The 22,844-nt window shown below is 48.7% G+C and overlaps 1 protein-coding gene across 1 annotated transcript in view; it reads right to left on the bottom strand.

Annotated features, from left to right (window-relative positions):
- Window positions 1-5,050: 5,050 nt before the first annotated feature.
- Window positions 5,051-22,844, bottom strand: part of KIAA0319L (KIAA0319 like) — a 29,623-nt gene continuing 11,829 nt past the window's right edge. Inside the window, exons 5-21 of the mRNA XM_053999085.1 lie at window positions 21,444-21,545; window positions 20,455-20,552; window positions 19,591-19,678; window positions 18,474-18,566; window positions 17,771-17,903; window positions 16,670-16,898; window positions 15,805-15,928; window positions 15,134-15,266; window positions 14,148-14,296; window positions 13,704-13,855; window positions 13,391-13,529; window positions 12,904-13,063; window positions 10,859-11,001; window positions 9,765-9,887; window positions 9,177-9,267; window positions 8,730-8,821; window positions 5,051-6,786 (exon numbers count right to left, since the gene is read on the bottom strand). Of these exons, the coding sequence (XP_053855060.1) occupies window positions 6,599-6,786; window positions 8,730-8,821; window positions 9,177-9,267; window positions 9,765-9,887; window positions 10,859-11,001; window positions 12,904-13,063; window positions 13,391-13,529; window positions 13,704-13,855; window positions 14,148-14,296; window positions 15,134-15,266; window positions 15,805-15,928; window positions 16,670-16,898; window positions 17,771-17,903; window positions 18,474-18,566; window positions 19,591-19,678; window positions 20,455-20,552; window positions 21,444-21,545 (2,237 nt within the window). The 3' untranslated portion in view covers window positions 5,051-6,598. The remainder of the gene's footprint in view (window positions 6,787-8,729; window positions 8,822-9,176; window positions 9,268-9,764; window positions 9,888-10,858; window positions 11,002-12,903; window positions 13,064-13,390; window positions 13,530-13,703; window positions 13,856-14,147; window positions 14,297-15,133; window positions 15,267-15,804; window positions 15,929-16,669; window positions 16,899-17,770; window positions 17,904-18,473; window positions 18,567-19,590; window positions 19,679-20,454; window positions 20,553-21,443; window positions 21,546-22,844) is intronic.

Genomic DNA, 22,844 nt, shown 5'->3' with positions numbered 1-22,844 from the left:
AGCGCCGGCACAGGGTGCCTGGGGGAGCGCCCCGGCTCCCGCCCTGCCGTCCCTTCGCCCGCGGCATTGCCCGTGCCGGGGCGGTGGGCGCATGACTCCGGTGCACCCGGCCGTGGTGGTCAGCACTCCCCTCCGTGCGAGTTCCAAATGCGGTGCCGAGGTGCCCAGAAGTTGGGTTTCCCAGCCTGTCCCACAGGCGTGGCGGAGGGTGCCTCGGCTCCCCGGGGAAGGGGGTGACCGTCCCCGGTGCAGGGGGACACCCGCAGGCAGAAGGGCCGGGTGCTGCCCGCAGAACCCGAGCACTCATCACCCAGGACCCCTCTGCAGCCGGGACTTGCCGGGGGGGGCCCCATTGTCCCTCCAGCCACACAGAGACTTGCTGCCACCCCCCGCTCCTCCGCCTCCACCCGGCTGGCCCCAGGCAGGGGGGGCTGCGGTGTCCCCCTCCCCAGGGTGTCCCCTCCCCGCCCACGCCGAGCCGCTGCCGGCGCCCCGCAGCAGGAGCATCCCCGGCCCCGGCGGGCTCAGCACCGGCTGGGCTCGCTGAAGGTTAAACCTTGGCGGCGGGGAAAGCCCCGCTGCCCCCCGCAGACCCCGCACCTCCCTCCCGCAAGGCCACTCACGGTCCTGGAGGTGACACCGGCCGCAGCCAGGCCGGGCTGGCGGCAGCGAGCTGCGGTGACACCCGGCACGAGCACGCTGCTTCCCTGCTCGCCTTGACTTTGCCACAGGACTCCTCCGGCTCGTCCGCAGGAGCTTGCAGCATCCTCCAGTTCAGCGGGAGAAGTTCCTCGCCAGGGAGGGAGGGAGGAGGGAGGGATTTAAGGCAGACCCTGCCTGGGATGCAACATCTGCGGGTGCAGTTGAAGACCCCTCGCTCGCTGTGCACCCCAAAGCTCCCTCCTCGCTCGCCCCATCCTGGTCTCGGTGTCCCGGCGCGTGTGCCCAATTCCGGAGATGCTGCGTGGGTGATCTCTGCTGAGAAACCCTCTCCCCCTTGGACAGAGACCGCCAGGGCTGCCACCAGCACGCAGACAGCCGGCCAGCTCTGCCACCTGCCCCATGTCCCCCGGCTGCCCGGCGGGGGTCCCAAAGCCATGTCGTGGGGGAGCTGGCACACACCACTGGGCCCAGCAGCAGCCCAGGGCAGCTCGAGGGCAAAACGGAGCTCGTGGAGTGCACAGAAGGGTAAAACCTGTCACCACCCCAGCCACAGGAGATTCCCATGGCCAGGGGACCCTGTGGGGATGGGGATCCCCGGGTTGCCCCAGGTCACCCGCTTAGGGTGTCCCCAACACCCACGGGCCGGTTGTTCCAGCATCCCCAGCTGCCAAGCCCGGGGGTACAGAGCTGCTCTGCCCACCTGGGGCCCCGCCTGTCCTACCTGCAGAGAGCTGGCAGGGCAAGGGGGACCCCCTGCCCGGGGCAGGATGCTGGGAGACACCTTAGCGTGGTTCCCAAAGGGAAAAGCCGGGACCAGCAGCGTGGCATCCCTCCCGCGGCGGTCCCGGCGGCTCCCTGCCTGCCACGACACCCTCCCCACCCCGGGTGCGCTCTGTTTGCCTGCTATTTTTGGCAGCCTCCTAAGAGCTCCTCTCGGGCTATTAATAATGAGAGTGAGAAATTCGTTTGGCCTCTCCTATATAAGGAAAGGTAGAGGCTTAGAGGCAGCTAAATATACTGGCGCGTGCGGGAGCGAGCGGGGAGCCCTTGGCACCGCGTGTGGAAAAGAGATTGTTTGAACAATGGAAAGACGGACTCACTCGGCGCACGGGGCCCCGCCTGGACCGACGGGCGGACAGAGGGATGGACGGAGGCTGACGGTGCCCGCGGGCCTCCGCCGCAGCACCCGCATCGCCCCCGATGCCCCTCGGGGGCAGGAGGAGCAGCGGGAGAGGGGAGGCAGGAGCAGGGATGCTCTGCGACTCCTGCTCCGAGCCAGCCACGCTCGCCCCAAAATGCCTGTGACAACCCCCAGTGGGCCAGCAGCGACCCGGGGAGTGACGCTGGGTCTGTGCCCGGTCAGGAGGGACGTGAGGGCTGCTGGTGGTGGGCAGCAAGGTGGACTCTGGTGGGCCGAGCAGTTCCCACTGGGACAGGCGCAGGGTCGGTCCTCCAGCTGAGCGCCCTGCAAATCCCGGCCTCTCTCGGGGCCGTGAGCAGCGCTCCTGCCCAGCTCTGGAGCAGCCGCGGGGGCAAATCCCGCAGCCGGGGCGCTGCAGGGTGCCAGCATGCGTCCCCATTTCGCCAGCAGCCCTGCAGTGTGCCCACACCCTCGGCACAGGGATCATTTACGGAGCACATCGTCACTCTAACTGTGTCCTCCCCGTGGCTACGGAGGACCCGGGCGAGGTGCGGAGCTCCTGTCAGGGAGAGCCCGGCTGGAAGAAGGAAAGCAGCAGCAATCCAGGGAATCCTAATGACAGGAAGGCGCTGGGGAGCAGCGCCAAATCCACACGGTCGGAGCAAGGACAGCACATGCAGCAGGATGAGTACAAAGAGAGGAAAAACCGGGCTTCTCTGGCTCAGGAAAGAGCCTTTTGGGTTTTTTTTTTTTAACTCTTCGTAGCCCCGGGCGCTGCTTAGGGAGGCACAAGTGGTGTAGCTGCGACTGCAACCCCGACCTCCCCGGCTCCGTCACGGTCCGACAGGCGATGGCCTCGGCCGCGGTGCCTGCGGCCAAATCCCTGCACCAGAGGGACTGCGGGGCTCCCCCGGGCTGCTGAGCCACCAAAACACCGGGACAGCCGTGGTGGGCAGAGTCCTCCTCGAGCTGCTGCCTTGGCCACCGCCACAGCTGCCTCAGTTTCTTGAGCTGTGAAATTCCAGCAATAAAAGCCATTTCACAGACTGCGAGCCTGGGGCTGCTCTGAGGCTCCAGCCCAGGCCCTGATCCCCTCCTGGGGACGTGACACAAAAACTGCTGGAGGCAGGAGCAGCTCTTTGCCATTAGGGCGGTGAGAAACCCCGTTCTCCTCTCCTGTTGCTGCCCCAGGGCTGCTGCAAGTTCTCCCCACACACCAAGCCCAGGCCACGGCTGGGGAGCTCAGCAGATCCGGCTTCCTCTGTCCTTAATTGACATTGAGGGAAGTGAACTCAGAGGCTCCAGCCCATCCCATGGACCACGTGAACTGTGCATGGACAGAAGGGCAACTCTGAAGGTGAATCTCCTCCCCTCTCTGAAAAATCTGTGTCTGGGTGCCACCGGGTCCTTCCTGGCTGCCATGGTGCTAAAGTGTGTTCCCTACACAGGCAGCCCCAGCAAGAGCTGGGTGGCCACAGTCATCTCCTTCAAGGACTCCACTAATTAATAAATGTTCCTCTGCTGCATGAGGAGGTGCTGCTATCCAGGTGTGGGGCAGCTGCTGTTCTGCTTTCCTGTGAAATGAAGTCTTTGGTGACTATTGTCCCACAGCTGAAACTGGAGAAAGAAGCAAAACACCTTCCCATTTACAAGAAGCATCTTCCCATTTGCAAGCATTTTGTTTAAAAAAAAAAAAAAAAAGAAAAAGACTCTTAGTCTTGACCCAAGTAACACTGGAATCACCAAACATCATTAACCAAAGTGCAGACAGGCTGGGCACTCCCAGCTACACAGGAGGATGTGGAAAAGGTTTAAGAGCAAACTATTTCAAAACTAGAATTTGCCTCAAACATCTTCACCAGCACTTGAATGTGTTAAAGGAAACAAAACTGATTGAAGGTGCTGGTTCATCTGACAGACGTCTCAGCCTTTAACTTCCACACGTGGACAACTTGTAGCCAGTGTCTAATTGTGAAATCATAAAGCATAGCAATGCAGAAACCTTCCTGAGCAAGGTCACGCTCGCGGCGCTCGGGTAACGAACCGGCAGCAAAAGTAGCGACGCTGGGGGAGGAGGAGAGCAGGGAAAGGGATTCCAAAACCCCAAGGAAACTCTGTGCACACACCTGGGGAGGGCTGTGCTCCTGGAGCACTACAGCAGACAGCTCATCCTGCTCCTACCTTGGGCCAGAAGTTCCCACCTTCAGCCTGGGGGGTCTCCTCGCCTCCGTCAGCCCCACACATCCTTGTGCCCCCTAAAGCTGGGGTGCAGAGCCAGTCCCCATTCCAAAGGCTCGGTGGCACTGAGGGTTAACACGTGGAGGGGGAAGAGGCTGCACAGCCAGGGAATTCTAATGGGAGCCAGGAATCTCAATGTGAGCTTGTGCTGTGCTGTCACAAACCTGCACTCAGAGATGGCAAGTGACTACGAGCCACTGGGCACAAAGGGAAGGCCAAAGCCCTCCCCAAAGCCCAACCTTGGGTTGGGGTGCAGCCCCTCAGTACAGCAGCCCCACCTGAAGGGCTGTGACCCCACAGTGAAACACCGGGGTGAAGGAAACAACCACAGCTGAACAAAGGTGTTGGAGGTAACAGCTGCACAGACTGTAACTCCTTCTCCTGTAACAAGCAGCCAGGCTCACTGGAAAGCCCACCCTGGGTCTGTTGAGAAGGGTACTGACCCCTGCAGCAATGCCCCACCTGCTGCTGGGGGACCTGCCTGGGATGGGCAGGAGTGAGGGGCTCAAAAAGCACAAGCCTCAAGGACCAGAACCCAGCAGAGCCCAACAGCTCCCCTCTCCCAGCACAAAGTGCTCCCAGGTGCAGCCTCAGGACCACACTTGGTCAATCCCTGCAGCTCCAAACCCTCCTGTTCCCACAGTTTGCTCACTCACATCCACATGAAGGGACACAGAGGGTGGTGTCACCCAAGAGTTAAGTGTGGGGCCAAGGGACAGCCAGCACTGGGCTGTGCCCTCTGAGGAGCACCCCAGGGTCAGCCCTCCCCGTGTGGGGCCCTGGGTGGGTTTGGAGGGAAGGAGCTCTGGGGAGAGCGGGTGCAGGAGCCTCCAGGAAGGGGAAGCCTGAGCCAAGCCCCAGCTGTGTGCCAAACTGCCCAGGCAGAGGGTGGCCCGTGCTGTGACGCCAGCAAATGCCGTGGCCTCAGCACTGGGAGAGCTGCAGGCTCCAGTGCTGGGCTGAGGAACAGCTGATTGCCCAAAAAATAAACTCAGCAGCAGCCACGACTACATTCAGTGAGGGAACATCCCCTCACATTCAATAGTGTTTAATCTTCATCTAGCTCAACACAAATCAGTAGTGCAGCAATATAAATACAACTGAGGAACTTAAAGCCTTTTGGCTTTCATAGCTCAATAAGAAGAAAAAAAAAAAATGCCAATGAAACCAGTTTCCAGTTTTTAAATTAAACACAAAGAAAGGCAATGAACTGCCCACCCATCCCCAGAGAAGCAGTGGCATCCTTCATGCCAGCACGAGGCTGAGCTCTGCCCCAGGACAGGGTGCAACTCACGACAGCAGCACAGTGAGATAAGGGAGTGGGAATGGGAAAGGAACCCCTCGCCTGCCCCTGGGCTCAGGCAGCAGGGACACGGGGACACGCTGTGCCACGTGCTGCTGGCACTGCCCACCACCCTTGGGTACCCAGAGTTCCCTTTTCCACCACGGAAGGACACCACGTGTGCTCTTGACACTGCGATAGGAGCACACAGGGCTCTGCAGCCACAACAGCACAAGGCCAGTGAGCTGCCAGCCTGAGGGAGCAGCCAGCTGGGGACTGCAGAGACCAATCCCCATCACCTGGGATGTGCAAATTTTAAGGGAAAAAAAAAAACCCCAACCAAAAAACCACAGTACATAGTGTTCCATAACTGAGATATGGTTAACGTCCAGCCTCATGGACGGCCTGGTGACCAACAGAAGGTGCTGGGGCCACAGAACATGTCACAGCTTTGGAATGAAGCCAGACATTGGACACAGGTACCAAAGGTGGGTGTGTGTCCCCCCAGCTCTGGTACCAAGCAGGACTTTGCTGCAGGAGGGGGTTTCCCAGCCTGGGCAGTAACCACAGGTCAGCTTTTCACACATGAACAGGCACCAAGTCCCCAGCACTCCCCGTGAGAGCGGCCTGACAGCGAGCTGGAACAGCCACAAACCCCTCTCCTACCTGCAAACTGCCAGAGTGTGGCCAGAGTGTTTACATTCCCCCTCCTCTACACTCCAACAGCAGCCAAGTGCATGTGAAAGGACAAGTCTACATCAAAATAGTGCTTAAACCATTAGGGAAGGTGGGAGTAAAGGAGAAGAAAGTTGTTGGACAGCACAAGTAGCTGTGGTAGGCTACAGGAGCCTGAAGGGAGCTCAGAGCACAGCTCAAGGACTTGACCTTCCTTCTCCAAGGAGCTCCAAGGCAAGGAAGCTGGAAGTCCACAGGTGCTCCCTCCACTGCAGTCTGAGGGGGCTTAGGAGGGAGCTGCACATTCACAGTTGCTCCAAGTGGTTCTGTCCTGCCCTCTCCAGATGCCAGCTCCATCCTTTCCTGACTCTTCTCCTGGGGTTCACAGTTGCCTTCTCCTCCCTTTGATTTCCCTTGAAGTTCAAATTCAAGTACAACCAGTTTTAACTGAATGAAAAGAAACCCACAAAACCAAGGTTATTTTCTGTGAAACGAGTTAGCAGCGTTGTCCTAGTCAAAGTGGCCTCCAAAGGCCCTGGTAGGACAGGGAGGGGATTGGCCTTCCCTGCTGAGCTCCAGCCAAGGCTGCCCAAGGGCAGCTATAGGATTTCCTCCCTCTGGTTCTTGGCTTTGAGGGCCAGCTGTCCGTTGCGCAAGGAGCCGTTCTGGCTGCGGAGCAGTTTCCCTTTTTCCCGGTCAGGCCATGTGAAGATGGCTTCATCACTGTCCAGCTCGGACTCTGAGTGCATCAGGCTCGTGTTGAGGACCTGGGCTTTCTGTCTGCCACCTTGAGGGAGAAACATTCCCAGGTTAGAAATGCTTCTAACGCCAGTGAACCACCTCACCTTGCTCCATCCCCTCTAAGTCTCCTTTTCCAATCACGTCTAAGAGGCAGCAGAATCTGACTTTCTTCTGTGTGTCTCTTATTCCCTCTGATGCTGAAGCCAAAGTGATCCTGTCTCAGACACTCTGGCATGTCAGAGGTCACAACAACACTCCAAGACAGCAAAAAGCACAACAAGCAGACAGGAAGGCAATGATGTGACCAGAAGGGGCTGTGAGCACACGTGGGAGCTCTGTCTCCCTGACCTTGCTCAGGGCATTGCCTAGAAAATGCTGGGAGGGCTCACTACTGGAGTAAGGAATATGCAGGTGTGTGAGGGAAGATCTTTGCCATCTCACTACCCTCTCCCTACTCTCCTCTCTGCTACTCCTGTCTGCGAGGGAAGAGAGATAAATTAGCAGGATGAATTTAGATTAATGCACAAGGACAGGAGAGAGACATTTACTGATATTGTCAGCAGAGGAAATATTTAAATTTAGCTTTTCCTTAACGGAGAAATGCAACATTTCCTCTGCTAGCAGAAAGCTCCATGGACATATCTAGCAGGGAAAAAAACTTCAGTCAGCAGCCAGCCTCAGAAGCAGCAAGATGAGTTTAGTTACCAGAGAGCAAATGGTGAGGCACATTTAGCACATTTATTGCACAGTGGGCTCTGAGGTGACAGATGGTCAGAGTAAACCAGAGTTGGGTGCTGAGGGAGGGAAACAAACCCAGGTTTCCTGCAAGGGTATCTGTGTTTGAGCAGTTGGGACAGCGTGGTCCTGGGAGGAACAGCTGATCAGTCTGTCACTGCAATGCCCTCCATGCTGCTCTTGGGCACTGCTCACTTTGCTAGAACACCATTAAATAGGATTATACCAGGATGAGTGGTCATTTTCTGCTAGCAAACAAGGATCAGGGACTCTTTTCCATGCACAGCTAACACATTCCCTTCTCTAAACAAAACCAGGACACTCTGATATGAAACACACACTCAGCAGCTGCAGAGTTTCCTGGCATTCAGCAGGGCTGTACTTTGCACATCCTTCCCAACGCTTCCCTCTTTTCCTGGTCAGTCAGCAGGTGGCCATGGCTTGGTTCATGTATCAGATAAAAACACTCCAGCCTGAAATAACTCCCTGATCTTTGCAAAGCACTGACAAGCACTCTCAGGACAGGAAAATGCTGGCTAAGAACACTGAAGACAAATCCTGCCTTTCTGGAATGGGCCAAAGGACCAGTAGCCACATGGAGCACTGAGGAATTCCATGGATCTCCCTCTGAAATGTACCTTCTTACTGTAAAACTAGAGGATGAGCTAAAATGTGAAATTTTCACAGCCTGATGCACACAGGAGCAAGAATAAATAAGCTGATGAACCAGTTGTTTGCAGTGGGTGAGTAGCAGAGCAGAAATAAACCTCAGTCTCTCAGTACACAAGTAGTTTGAGGTTGTTCTCAGGTGTTGATCAATTTAGTGTAATGTTTAGTGCCACTGAATTCCTGCTTTGCTGTAGAGAATGACCAAAGCATTGCATATTGGCAAGCAGGGAACTACCAGAACCCAGGGGAAAACTTCAGAGCAGGAGAAGTTACAGTCAAGACCCAATTCTGGGCTTCCTGAGTCAGACTGTTCTGCACAGCTTAATGCATCCACTTCCTACTTCTGAGGTACCAAGTGGAGACATCAGGACCAGGCTTAGTTTCAGCCCCAGTTTCCAAACCTAAAAGTCAGATGACTTTACTAAATATCCCCTAGACAGATCTGAGACAAAATTTCAGATCTTCTGAGACCCCACTGTCAGTCCCTACATCACGTTTGTTTCACGTTTGTGATTTTAAGTCCACTGTGGAAGAGTCCTCAGTCAGCACTCTGGAAGTGCTGAGCTCTTCCCTCTCATGTTTTACCTGCTTTGGGATTTGGTTTTAACTCTAGGCTTTCTTGATCCGTTGCATCCAAAATCTTGTATTTGCTTTTCCTTTTGGATTTTCCTTTCCGTCTAAAGGGGAGAAAAAGGAATTAAGAAACAGTCCATTTCCAAAAGAGCCAGAAGAAAAACAACTCTGATCTTCAAAGCTAAAGCACTTGCTATTTAGGATTATGTTCATATTACAAAGCGAAACATTAAGATGTTGCTCAGTTGCACATTTATAGGTTAATCCAAATTTTGCTTCTTAACATAACCCAGAGTTCTGGAACTTCAACATTTAACTTGAAACGCTTAAGTGAGAAAACCCAACATCCCAAGGCTCAGCAGATGACCTGCTGGGACAATGGGTTTGAATCTTTAACCTCCTACTGCAGACATTTGGCTGTGAAACCTGGATACAGTGGGGGTTTGGTCTCAGTCCCACCTCTTGCAGCAGCAGATCACCATCCACGACAAGATTCCGAAGGCAACCACGATGACGAAGGATGCAATGATCACATACAGCACACTCCACTCTGCAAGCAAAGCCCCAGACATAAACACGTTTTGGCACCTCGTACAATTGACAGTGCACATTTTAGGAGACTGTTTTTGGGAAAGAAAAGGCAAGGCCTGCCTCTTTGCAGAATTAGAGGCTGGCATTCCCCACGGGCAGCACCACCAGATCCCCTCGGGAAGCTCAAGATCCAGTGTGTGGACTTGCTGGGCAGCATTCACTGTGTGCTGCTTTATAAAATTTGCTTTCCTGTGGCAGGAAAGCCTCTGTACAGACACGACAGAAGACAGCTGTGATTTATACACCCAGAGTGGACTCAACTCTTAGTGAGTGTGCACTGAGAGGGTGTGAAGGGGATTCACTCCCCTGTCAAACATCATCTGCCCAGAAGGTGAGACAAGAGGGTGTCCTGGTGTCAGCATCTCATCAGAGCAATGGGCAGACAGCAGTGTGCCCACCCGGGGTTTCAAACACGGGTTTCTCTGCCAAGGTGCCCACCCCGGGGGGGTCACGTACCGCAGTTGCTTTCGCCGTCCCCCATCTGCACCCTGAGGAAGTTCTCCATCCAGAACGGGTCACACACGCAGCGCTTGGTGAAGGAGTCACAGCGCCCGTGCTCAGAGCAGTTCAGCTGACAGGCTGGGGGCCAAAACCAGCAAGGTGAACTAAATGACTCACAGGTGAGGCAAAAATGGGACAAAACAGTTCAACAGAGCCAACCCTTCCTGCAGGCTCTGACCTGAATGGGGCCCCTCTGTAGCTCATTCATAGCTCAGCCGTAGTCAAAAGAGGTGAGAAGTGCAAACGTAAGCACCTGGGCCTCATGCCAAACTGAAAAATCCCACTTCACCAGCAACATGCATTTTGCCTAATAAATCCTCATTTTGATATACAAGTTATGGAATTTGTGTATTTTTCAAGTAAACGTTTTTAAACAAAGTTTTGATTTTCCAATTCAAACCCCGCCTGTGAGAGACAAGAAACAAACAGATCCCTTGGAGGCACCCAACAGAACTGAAAAATGGCTTCTGAAGGCCACAAAATGGTAAGATCAGGAAGTAATGAAAATAATTACTTTACACAATCCTAGTTTCAAATCTCTAACTGATCAGCAAATGATCCTCACAGGATGGATCCCATAAAAGAAAAGCAGTGCTAAGGTAATGATGTAAAATAATGATAGAAGGGGAATATTTCTTGCAGATTGATGTTTGTGCTGCACAGGAAATGAGTGGGTTCACAGCAAGCAAGATGTGCAGTTTATTGTTTTCAGGATGCCACTGACTTCAGTGGCTATAGTCTATTAATACTGTATTTTAGTTTCATAAGTATCAATCTGCTTTTGGTTTTGTGAACCCTTATCTTCAAAGCAACATTGCAAGTAATTATTTATAAGAAGTTAAATAGTGAATAGATGGAATTAATTGGTAAATAAGTGATTAGTGAATAGTCTAATAGACTTAATTTTCTGTTCCCCATTTATTAACACGAAAGCTCCTGCACTGAGTGTAAGTGTGTGGGCACATGGGTGGTTTTAGCACCCTTATTCTGTCAGGCAGCTGAAAAGAAGGTAAAAGATGTTCAGTCTGTCCCAAGAGACTCTCACTTACTGACTGTGTTAATCTCCAGTGCCCGGAAGATGAGGAAGTCTGACTGTTGTTTCCTCAGTTCGTTCTTCAGCGTCCAGGCCACCTCTCGTCCTTTGAATATCTGATGGGGAGGCTGGTTCTGCACAAAGAACACCATCTTCGTGCTGAAAGAAAGGCAAGAATTATTATCTGCTGCTTCTCCAAATATCAGGTGGAGAGCCACACTCTCCAGTCTGCCATTAGAGGGACTTACTCAGAATCCCAAATTTATCTGAAGACCAGACTTCTGGCTCTGTTTGAAAGCAGTAATGGCAGACCTGGTCCTACAGTAGAAAACCCTTTAGGATATCTGATCCATTCATATTTTCCAAGCTAGGGCTCCACTGCTCTTGAATTTTCATATCAAGCAGATCTTTGCACATTCATGCTAAGCATCAAATCCCCAAACTTTAAGGTGTTGCTGTTTTCATATTCTCCTTCCTTCCTCCCTGTGGGATCCTGAGACTTTACTACAGCTGGAACTTGGGGGTCCATTTACATGCTCAGCACAGAGCTGCAGCACCAGACAGTGGAAGTTTACAGTCTTTTGCAGAGTTGAGTTTGAATGCACCAAGTGTTATAGCCCAAAAACAACCCAGCTGTGAAGGATTCTGTATTCTGCAGCTTTTACTGCATTAACTTTATGATAGAAGAACTTGTTCCTCATGGCTTGCTCACCTTGCAGAGTCCTGTGGACCCTTTAGTCTCACAAAAGGATGCATAAATGTTTGGGATTTATTATCACTAGTGAGCTTATGAATCAATGGCATATCAGTGAAACCCTCAGAGCATGAGAAAAAGAACAAACCAACAGTCTGAGGAAAAAGCTCTTTTCTAAACAGCACAAGTTACTTTGACAGTGGAAGCAAAAATGAGATCTTAAAGCCATCTGTGAGGAAACAATCTCTGCTCCTTTATAACACTTCCTACTCTTTTGTCTGCTTGAACACATAAACAGATGAAGCATTTGTGACAAGAATCCCTTACTTGCCTTACTCAGGGGTGACTGGCTCGCTCATGGCAGAGACAGAGAGCTACTGTTACAACAGAAAGTGCTGGCTCCTCTGTTCTCAGCTCTCCAGGTTTGCATGGACAATGAATTCTGATTTTCCTGCTACAGCAGGCCACGTGGAAATGAAGAAATTGATACATCACAGCACTCAGCTAAGTGTAAAGTAACAGCAGATTTATTGCTGACTTGCTGCAGAACTTTAAGCATGTCCCTTAAATCTTCTTTAATGTTTTAGGTACTTTAAAACTACTCCCCTTTTAATAAAAATTAAGTGCAATATTGCACTTATTTAAACAGATTTCCACTCATGGCTTATTGCCACTCTCCAGGCAGGCAACACCACCCTGACTTACAGCTCTGCTCAGCAGCCAACTTCCATGTGTTCAGGAGAAATACAGTTTTCTGTAAGCCAATTAGTAATCAAAAATTAAGCTCTTCTATCTCTTCAAGCAGAAGTTACATTGGCTTTCAACATTTTTTCATACACAAAGTTGAAGCGGTTGTGCAGGCAATAAAGTTACTGCAGAATTAGTGGAAGATGTCCCTGCCTGTGGCTGTGTGGTCAGAACTGGATGATCTTTAAGGTCCCCTCCTACCCCAACCAGTCTGTGATTGTATGAACTACCAATTTGGCATGAAGGTGAGGAGGATTGTTACACACTCTGCTGTGTCATAAGTGTTTCAGCAAACTCCTGTGCCAAGCCCCGTTACTTCTCCAGCTGCAGAACATCCCTTCACACAGTCTCCACAATTTTCAAAAAAACAGAACAGATTTGTTCGTATTTTACAGGTTTGAGGTGAAAATACATCATCAGCAGCAGTTTTCAAGGGCAGTGCACCAACTCCAGAGGAGAAAGATACTCAAGACCTGCTTGGCAACTCTGATCTGAGCAGGAATATCAACTTAAAGTAACAACTCCACATGTTCCAGTGATCCAATCTGCTTTCCAAGAGGCCTTGATTTTCCAAACCCTCAGGCAATTCCTCGCTGTGTACCCTCCCAGATGAATCCCACCTTTGTTCAGTGTATGGCTGGATCTTCTGCACGGTGATGTCCGAGTCGAGGACCCCCAGCAGCACCCCGATCTGCCGGATGAACATCCCCTTCTGCCGCTCCGTCAGCTGGCTCACATTCACATCCAGAATTATCTCCACCAGGTTATTCTTCCTAGGATCTAGAGAGAATGTAGACAGAACAGATCTTTAGAGTTTCTATTTAGCAGCCTGGGCACAAGGCAGGTTTTTAGCTACCTTTCCAGGATGTTTCTGATTTGAACACAGAACTACAGAGTGGCACTGTGGGAAAGCACACAGGTATGGCTTTCACAGGTAACAGAAGCAGTGAGAGTCAGCCCTCAAAAACCACAGGAAAACACAACCACATCTCCCAAAACTTTTGACATTTACAGGTCTAAACTGGACTAGATGACAAATTTTAATGCCTATATACTGTATGCAGAGGGCTGCAGGCAAATGTGGTACAGCACAAAACCCAGACTCACCAGGTTTGACCTCCACCGTGGTCCTTTCCACATCACTCTCTCCTTTGGCATCTGTTACTCTGAGGTGAAATGTGTAGGTCCCTTCTACCAGATTGGACAGGAGGAGGACAGGATGATGGTCTGAATTATTTAAGACTTCCTGGAAGGCAGAACAAAGCAAGTATGAGGAAACAAAGGATCGAAGTAGTACCATGTATTGTCATATTTCAGGATATGACAGGGTAACAGCCCAAAAAGGAGCTTTGCATTTCCTCAGGAGCTCTCAACACTACCTTGCACTGATTTTTGTGATCCTTTACAAAAGAAAGCTCACCCCAGCTGCAGGACTCCCCTCGTCCCGGGTCCACAAGTAGCTGACAATCCCCTTATCATCAGAGGACTTTGATCCATCCAACTCTGCTGTGTTTGTGGGCAAGGTGATGACAACGTTACCAGCAATCTTCGCAATGGGTGGCTTGTTTATCTCTAAATAAACAGAGAGAAAGCACTTGGAGAAAGATCTTGCAATGCCCAATCAAAAATGACTGCATTAGATCTCCAGTGTACTCCGGAAATCCCTGTCTAACCCTAGGGAAGAGAAGGGATATACTGCAGGATTAAGCTGAAAATACCATTCCTCCAGAAAAGGGCAAATCTCAAGGCCACTTCAGTGCTCTCCACATTATCTCCCTCCATTCCTTACTTTTATTGTGTCTCTGAACACGGGTTTTGCTGAACTGCTCAGAGGTTACCTGTGACTGAGCAGCTCTGCTCGTACCTTCCTTGACGATGACGTTGACGGAGCTTTGGCTCTGCAGGTTCCTCTCATCTTTCACTGTCAGAGTGAACTCATATGTCCCAACCTGGAGGCCTGTGACAGTGGCAATGCTGCTGTTGGCATTCTCCAGCTTCACACCATCTGGACCCCTAACCAAGACACAAGGGGTTTGGTTAGTTTTTGACCTTTTTCAGGGGTTTTGGTAAGTTTAAACTTTGCACTGAGCACTGGAGGCAACCTCGCTCCAAACAGGAGCCTGGAAATAATAGTCCATTATAAAAATCAAAATTATGTTCTCCAGTTACAGCAAGATAATCTAAAGAATAAGTGCAGGATCCAGAACAAAAAGCATAATTTCTGGCAGGTTGATGTTTTGGTTAATTTTAAACCAGAGGAACACTGATAACAGCACTTAGGTGGTGTTTACAAATAGTGGTGCTTTCAGCAGATTGGCTTGTGAACTGCACAATGAGCCAATTTTGTATTAAAAAAAAAAAAAGTGAAAAGCAATAACAGTCCTTCATTTCTAGGGCTTTGCACACACTTTGCATTAGCAGACAGAAAATGCTACTGCAAGTTGCTCACAGGCTTTTTCCTGAATTCCCTAAAGCATTTCAGGGAATTTAGAGCTGGAAGAGAACTCTGCCTCCTTTAAACAAACTGCAAAAGCATTGAGTTAGGAGGCCCTGCTGTTGTTTGATTACAAGGGTCAGCCTCTCCATGAATCCAAGCCCAAACTGCACTGCTGTGAATGGAAACACAGCTGAGCCACACCAAGCTCAGAGTGGGAGCCAGGCCTAGAGACGAAGGCAAAGCTATTTCTCATGCTCAAAGAAAACTCCACTTCTTTCCACTCAAACATAAATCCTTGTCTTATTCAGGTCACTGGTAATGCTTGTCAGGCCCCATGACTGAACACAAGGGAGGTGTGGGGGTGTTTTAAATGAAAGATTTGGATACACAAGAACATGGAAGGTGATACACACCGTGTTTTTTCCCAAAGAAAGAAGACTATCTTCTGGTCATCCGAGCTCTTGCTGCCATCTAGAGTGGTGCTGTCCACAGGAAGAGTCAATTCTTTATCTGGACCAGCATCTGCCTTTGGGGGCTTGTTGTTCTCTGGAAAAGAATGCAGGATTTCTCAAACACACACCATAAAGGTGAAGCTTAAAACATCACCATTAAGATTTTCTGCATGATCCCCAGCACATCCCTTGCCCACTACCTTGTACTCAGATAAAGTGAGGTAGAAAGCAGTTAAGAAATCCAATAATCATTTCATTCACACATCTGCAATAAAATGAGACTGAAAACTAGTTCTGATTTTTGCTCTCATTCTCTCAGTACTGCTCCACTTTTCCCCTGTCCCAGGACCCAGAACTGTAGATAGACACAGCAGTTTGGAAATACAATCCTGCCTTTATTGTAGGAAAATATCAACTAGGTTACATTGTGTAAAACAAGAGAATGGCCCACAAAGGCAATATTGCTACAAGCTTTCTTTTGCTCATTTATCAGCAATATACCAGCCCAGAATGTTCCTAAATCAGAGCAGCTTTTCTGAAAGTCACCTGAAAGATCTAGAAGTTGCTGACAGATTGCTGCTCACCTCCAACCCCTGGAAGGGAAGCAGCAACAGCAGGTAAAGGCAGCTTACCTGGCTGGACTATCACAGTGACCTCTGCAGTGGACTGGTGCCCAGCAGAATCAGTCACTATGAGCTGGTAGGTGTAATCACCTTCCTGCATTGCAGAGAGCTGCAAGACTGGTGTCCTCACGCCCTGGGAGAAAAGATATTCATGGATTAAAAACAATCCTCATGCAGATGATGATGGACCAGAAGACTCTGATTCTAAAGTAACTATTACCAGCATGTTCTAGGGGGTTATTACCAACTCCTGCTATGGGAGCAGGAGTCTGTGCCACTTCAGCATGCAAAGCTCTTGCAGCTACATTTATGCACACTACAAGGACACTGCTGTGGGACATAACAAGAGCAATGCCATACAAGCAAACCTTTAGGGATTTAATAGTTCCCAACTCCAGTAAAATCTCTGGGGAGCCCTGTGCAAATCTCACACATTGTGAACCCGATTCATGGACCTTCTTATTCTATAAATTTGACAGTAATAATCTTTAAAAGAAGAATGATGACACAGAAACAAGTTCCAACGTTTACTGTTTAGCACTGAGGAGAGTCTGACCAGTATCAGCAAAATTTAGACTACAAGATTCAGCTCGGAAGTTCCCACCTCCCTCAATCCCCCTTCTTCAGCAGGATTTAAAACTGCATTGCTCAAGAAAGGAACAGGATGCCAGTGGTGAGGCTGGTGCACCAGCTCAGCCACTAAACCAATACCAGCTTCACACGGACTTAACTTTAAGCACATACTTAATCATCACACATCTGCTGTGTAGGATTCTAAAAGACATTTGCAAACACTCCACTAAAACTGGATTGATTATAGATAAAAACCCAGCTAGTGAGCACTCCAGGTGGAACTCTGGAGACCTGCACTGACCTGCATCTCCATCACCTTCCCTTTGCTGTTGGGGCTGAGCAGCCACTCGTAGCTGACGATGCTGTGGTCGTCCGTGCTCTGGTTGCCGTAGAGCGTGATGGAGTTCTGGGGCAGGGTGATCACCTGGTTTGGGCCAGCATTGGCCACTGGAGGATAATCCACTGCCTTCTTCACAGTCAGGTTGGCAGTGGTGGAGTTGCTGGCACCATCTGAGTCCACAACTGTTAGACTGAAGAGGGAAAAAAGAAGTGAAAGCACTGAGGAGTGATGGTGACCAGAGCTGAATACAGCCTTTTCTGAATAGAAACTTCCCCCAAATGTCCAATTATCAGCCTCAAAGTGATGCAAAGAATTCAACAGTCACACCCATCTCTCACTTGAAATCTTACAATCAGTTCCAAGGTGAAACACAGAAGTGCATTACTAACCCACAAGTGGCCTGGACGCAGCACATCTCCTCAGGTAGGCTGGTACCACAAAACACAACTGCTTTCTGCTAAATCTAGACCTGAACATGGATCTGATTAGTTCATCTGCAATAAACTGCTTAACAAGAAAGCAGTGCTCAGTAAGAGGTACTCCAGTTTATTCTACTTTAAATAGATCTGCTGATGCAGTGATGGACATCACACCAAAATACAGGCCAAAGGAAAAACACAGGACAAATACAAAAGTAAAATCAGTTACCACCTATTTCCCAGGTTGTGCATCAAACCATTAGGCCTCATTCTCTTATCTGAGACAAACACATTGCATTTAAAAAATGGATTTGAACACAGCATTTCTTCCTAAGCCTTTACCCAAAGGGTTTAGATTTGACATTTCAAGAGACATTTTGTAGCACTGACAGACCAGTCATCATCTTAACCAGGGCTACAAGTGAAGAATAAGAAGTAGCTGGACAGCTTAACTCTCCTCAAGTGCAAAGCTACAAAACTACTTGAAAGTGTAGGAGTGGAGAGAGGGAACATAACAAAATGGAGTTCTCTCCATGTTTTGTGTTGTTGTTTTTCTTTTTTTAACCAGATTAACACTTCAGGAATCTCATAGATTTCAGTCTTAAGGGATGAGAACTGATAGATTCTCCCAGGTGTGACCTACCTGAAAGTGTAATTCCCAGGTACCAGGTTGGTCAGTGTCAGTATGGGAGTATCACTGGAAACCTTCTCTTCCCGCAGGGGACCCTTCAGCTCTTCCCAGTGGTAGCTGATAATTTTATCATCATCAGTGCTTTCTGTTTCAGTAATTAAGGAAAACACACACACACAAGGAGTTGGAAAATGCTGCTTCACAGATTCCAATAGTCAGTCTCTACTTCTGTCCTGGGCTCAGCGGGCAAAGGTATTTTTGGTTGAAGTCCAGAGTCTCTGTGTGCTCAGACACCCAAACTGTAACAAATCAATGCTAGTTGGGGCTAAGACAACCTGAATTTGTATAAAGGAACTCCTGAAAAGCTCTAATGTGGGCCAGGATCACTAAAGGTGGTATGTCAGTAACTTACATGTTTGAAGTTTAGCCAAGAGCCCAGTAATTTTGACTGACAGTAATTATTTTTTGATTCTAAGCAGCAACCTCCAGAGCTTTTCCTTTTTTAGGAGATTGGCTCAGGCCAGTGCCCTTCAAAAGGAACATGGAGAGGTGCTGTTGTGTGTGTTCTGCTCTCCTGGCCAGAGAGGCTAATTCTTTTCAATGAATTGTGTTTGACAGTGTCACTGTTTCTCTTAAACTTTATGCAAAAGGCCAGCTCAGGACCAAGCACAAAGCAGCCCTGCTGGAAGCTGCACTTAAACCTGCAGGTACTCACTGCTGCCGTCGATAAGGGTGGAAATGGTTGGCAGGGAGATTTCCTGGAACTGTGGGGACACGATGGCAACAGGAGGCTGATTCACCCGGGGCTCTGCAACAACAACAACAACCCAGCTGTTACCATGACCCTACAGGCAGAAAGCCCTGGCCAAGAACTGCAAAACTATCAGCAACAGTGATTTGTGCTTCCAGCACGTTCTACACCAGCTTGGGGAATCAATGCTACCAAAAGGGGGTTCAAACAGTGTGAAGGTGAACAGGCAGCACACCAGTGCTCTGGGAAGGCTGCACTGCATCAGTTTTTCCCTACTGGGTCAAGCACCTACAGCTTCTTGCCACAGTGTGGCTGCTGCCCTGAAAAGTGAAGGATTTTGGTGCATGCTGCCAGCTGCAAAGTCACTGCTTATAAGGAAATGATCAGCCACAGCAGCCAGAAGACCAGTTACACACTCTTGCCAATTTAGGGATTGCAAGAGCCCTTCTTTGCCTACAAAGCTTCTACAAGAAGTCTTGCTGAAGAGTGCAAAATGAAGGGGTTTTATTGACACCTTTGGCTGTCTCTTTACACAGGCCACCTAAAAAGTGAGGCAGTCAGCACAAGATGCTGTATCTCCACCAGCTCATCTGCAAACCACGTCTTACAATAAGGAATGAGATTTGACCTAACCCGCCTGTGGTTAGGAATGATATTCCTTATGGACAGGGAAAAAAGGAACCTCTAAAGGAGCTTCAAAGCTCTGGGTTCTCTTCAGTTTTTGCTCCTGCTGCTATAAGCTTTTTGTCAGACTGCAGCTAGTTGTTACAGAAGCAGTGGCTTTTCAGGGTGAGGTGTTTGCTGAGCACTTCCCTATCAGGATTAGAGCTCTTTTATCCAGTGGTTGGTTTGATAGAGTACAGCAAAAATAGCTGTGTGTTACCCATAGCTTCCCATCTTAGGAAATTATTTAATACATACACACATATATGTGTGTGTATATATATATACACACACATATTCAAGTTCACAGCACAATGAATTATCACCACAGCAAACCAAATGATCTAACCCCATGGTACAGCTGCCTTGGCATGTCAGAGACAGGTGAAGACAAGGAAAATCCAATCCCAGCACTCACTTGGATTCACTGTTACATTCACGTATCCCTCTCCGTGCGCGTTTTCCCCATCCACAACGACTTTGAACTCGTACAGGCCAACAGTGAGCTGGAAACAAACACAAAGGATTATTTACCTACAGGTTGGTGGCACCTTATCAGGACCTATTGGAAGGTCAAGTTCCTGTGCTTTGGCACAGGAGCACCCAGGCAATTGTGCCTCAGCCTCTGCATACACAGCAAAGGATGGTTTCCAGGCCAAAATGGTATTACACATATTTTAGTTTACAATGCAGAAACCAAAGACTCATATTTCTCTCTGCCACAGGATTGTCAGTCAAGCTTTATTTTCCAGCAACAAAAGGCAAACAGAAGAGAGACAATAGAGATTAGTTCAGGTTGTCTGGCCACAGGAATCTGAACTAGCAGATTGCATTTGAGGTGAAAAAGGCTGCATGTAAGAAGAAAATCTCTTCTTGCGTGTTTTTATAAATGCAAGTGTTTCTTCTTTTCCTTCTAGGTGACAAGGTGGAAGCAGCAAGACCCTCTTCCAGAGGGCAGTACAAGGCTCAGACCTAAGCAGACTACCACACTGTTCCAGGAATATTCCCACCCCTTGTTACTGTTAAATTGTGCCATTTGTGTGCCTTGTCACACTGCTTGTAGGCAGCTTGTACCCCCTGAAATCAATTTCTTCCTTCCCAGATCAATCTCCTTTTTCTAAGAGCCTCAGAAGAGGGCTTGCAGTCAAATGTTGGCTGCCTGCCCATCATGCAATTTCCTATTCATCCTGAAATCCCATACAGGTCTTTCCTGGCTGCTGGGGTCCTCAGCTTCTCCACTTGGCATTTAACACAACAGGATACGAAGTAGCCAAAGCTTTACCTTAGACAACTTCAGGGTCTGGGAGTGCTTCCCTGCCATTTCTCCACTGTAGTCTTTTGGATGAGTAATCAACTCCCACTCATAGGAATATGTGGTTCCTTAAAAAAAAGAAAAGGTCCAGATGTTTGTTTTCAAAGCCTGTCTTTCTTCCATGCTAAAGAACTGCAAAGGTATTAAACATTTACAAGGCACATTCTGCTGCACTGTGGAGAAATGAGACAGCTTGGGCTGAAGCTTTTTGGGAATATACCCAGGAAAAGAGACAATCTGTGCTTCTAAACTCATTTACTCTGGAATCAAAACCCATCTTTCAGCCTCCAAGGCAATAAAGAGCTTTGGAACAATCACAGCTCCAGGATAATAAGAGAGAAAAGCCTTATCACATCCTCAGATCCTGCAGACGTAGGAATGCCAATTTTTGAACAGGAATGAATCAATCCCTGCTGTCACACAACATGGAACACACCTGCCTCTACAGCTCCCACTGCCACAGTGGACAGAGTTAAGATAAGAACTTTAAAAATACCTTCCAACAATTTGCATGATTAAATGAGGAGAGTATAGAATGTGTTCCTCAGTAGGCAAATACCCCAATTCAGATTTTGATCACTTGCTAATACAGCTCAGTTCCTATCAGCAAATATCAAGAACAGATGCTAAAAATCCAATTCTTCCTCACACAGCACCCTGAGAATGTGCCATCTCTTCTCCCACCTCTTCCCACAACCTCCCAAACCCACTGGCTTTGCAGCACTTCCCATTTTTTTGTGTCTCACGGTTTTCTCTGAGAGGCAGCACGAGGTAATAGCCGAGTATGAAAAATTTCCACAGCAAAGTGCTCTCTGACAAAAGACATTCTCAAGACTGCCCTTATTACGTGCCACACATAATGACTGTTTGCCTTTTCACATCCCAAGCCCTTTCACATCCCTGTTTGCCCTTTCACATCCCAATTCTGCCCTTAGCAGAATTCCCAGGGAAAGCCTTACCAGCTGGTGGCTCAGGAAGCACAAATGCGTTCAGCTGAACTTCATTCTTTGGCAGGGTCACTTCAACACTGTCTCCAGCAGAAACCACCAGCTCCTTCATAGCTGAAAAGGACAAACACAGAATTGGAGAGGAACAGGAAAAAAATATCCACCTTGGTTTCAGTTTATGGAATAAACCCCAGCTACAAATGATGATGTATTTTGTAAACATCCTGTTCTTTAAGAGACCTCCCATTTCAGGTTTTGCTCTCCTTGTCAATGTAAAAGCACTAATGGGGGTTTACAACTTTTAGACAAGCCCAAAATTACTCAGTCACCTCTCTCTTTGCAGATACTGTGCTGAAACGTGGCCCTTGGGCCCTGCACAGGGCAGTCTCCTCACCCAGGTCAGCAGGATGGGAAGGGTTTTACTTGACAGCTTTTTGGCAGAGGACTCGGCTGCAGGCTCATGGCACAGCAAGACAAACACTGCTACTTCCAAACTGCAATTCCAGAGCTTCACAAATATATAAAGAATCCACAGAATTTCTTTTTTGAAAAACTGCTTGAGGGCTAAGAGAATTTTTTTAAACTTGCACAGCTGCCACACTGGGTATGGAAGCTCAAGGTACAAACCTGGTCCTTTTATTTTTATTTTCTTTTCCACCCCTGCTCAAGAATTTTCTTGCCATTCCATTTCAAATAAACTGACAGGTTGCTTTGAAAGACTATGGGGTAACCTTGAAAACTATGGCCACAGACATATTTTTTCCTGCTTTTTGTTAGCATTAAGATAACCAGAAAGTTCAACACATCTCTTAAAAACACCTCTTGGCCTCCTCATCTCTCCCCTCCCTTCCCATTTGCTTTATATTTGTCTTTTTATTATTGGTCTGGGAATTATGCATAAAAAAATATTCTTTCTTTAGTTTTACCCTGTCAAAGACAATGTTTCAGAGGTATGCACAAAAAATCCAAGTTTAAAAAATGAGAAAAAAGGACCTTAGACATTCACCTATTCCCCACCTTTATTATCTATTATTTATCTATCTTCCAATTTTAATAGCTAGTGGAATGAACCACCTTTTTTTTTCCCCTCTCAAATACTCCATCAGTCTTTCACCTTCAAAGAGTTCCAAGGCAAAAAGCAATCAGATCTCATTAGGAAATAATAAAAACAAACCCCAGACAAACAGATAAAAAACCTTGGAAAAACCAGTCTTTCCATCATCTTTGCATTGGTTAGCAAAACCAGGAGGCCCTGACTATATTAGTCTTCCAGGACAAACCAATGAAGATGTTTAAAACATATTTTCCAGTTTTAGCTGGGGTAAGCCCTTAAAAAAAAAAAAAAAAAAAAGAAAACATTAACTTGTCAGCACAAGCAGCCAATGAGCTTCCTGCCAAAACCATCTTTGGATG

This window comes from Vidua macroura, chromosome 25 (genome assembly GCF_024509145.1).
Source record: "Vidua macroura isolate BioBank_ID:100142 chromosome 25, ASM2450914v1, whole genome shotgun sequence".
Classification (NCBI taxonomy): Eukaryota; Metazoa; Chordata; class Aves; order Passeriformes; family Viduidae; genus Vidua; species Vidua macroura.
The sequence above is the reverse complement of the archived record's forward strand: the minus strand, read 5'-3'. Positions and strand labels throughout refer to the sequence as shown.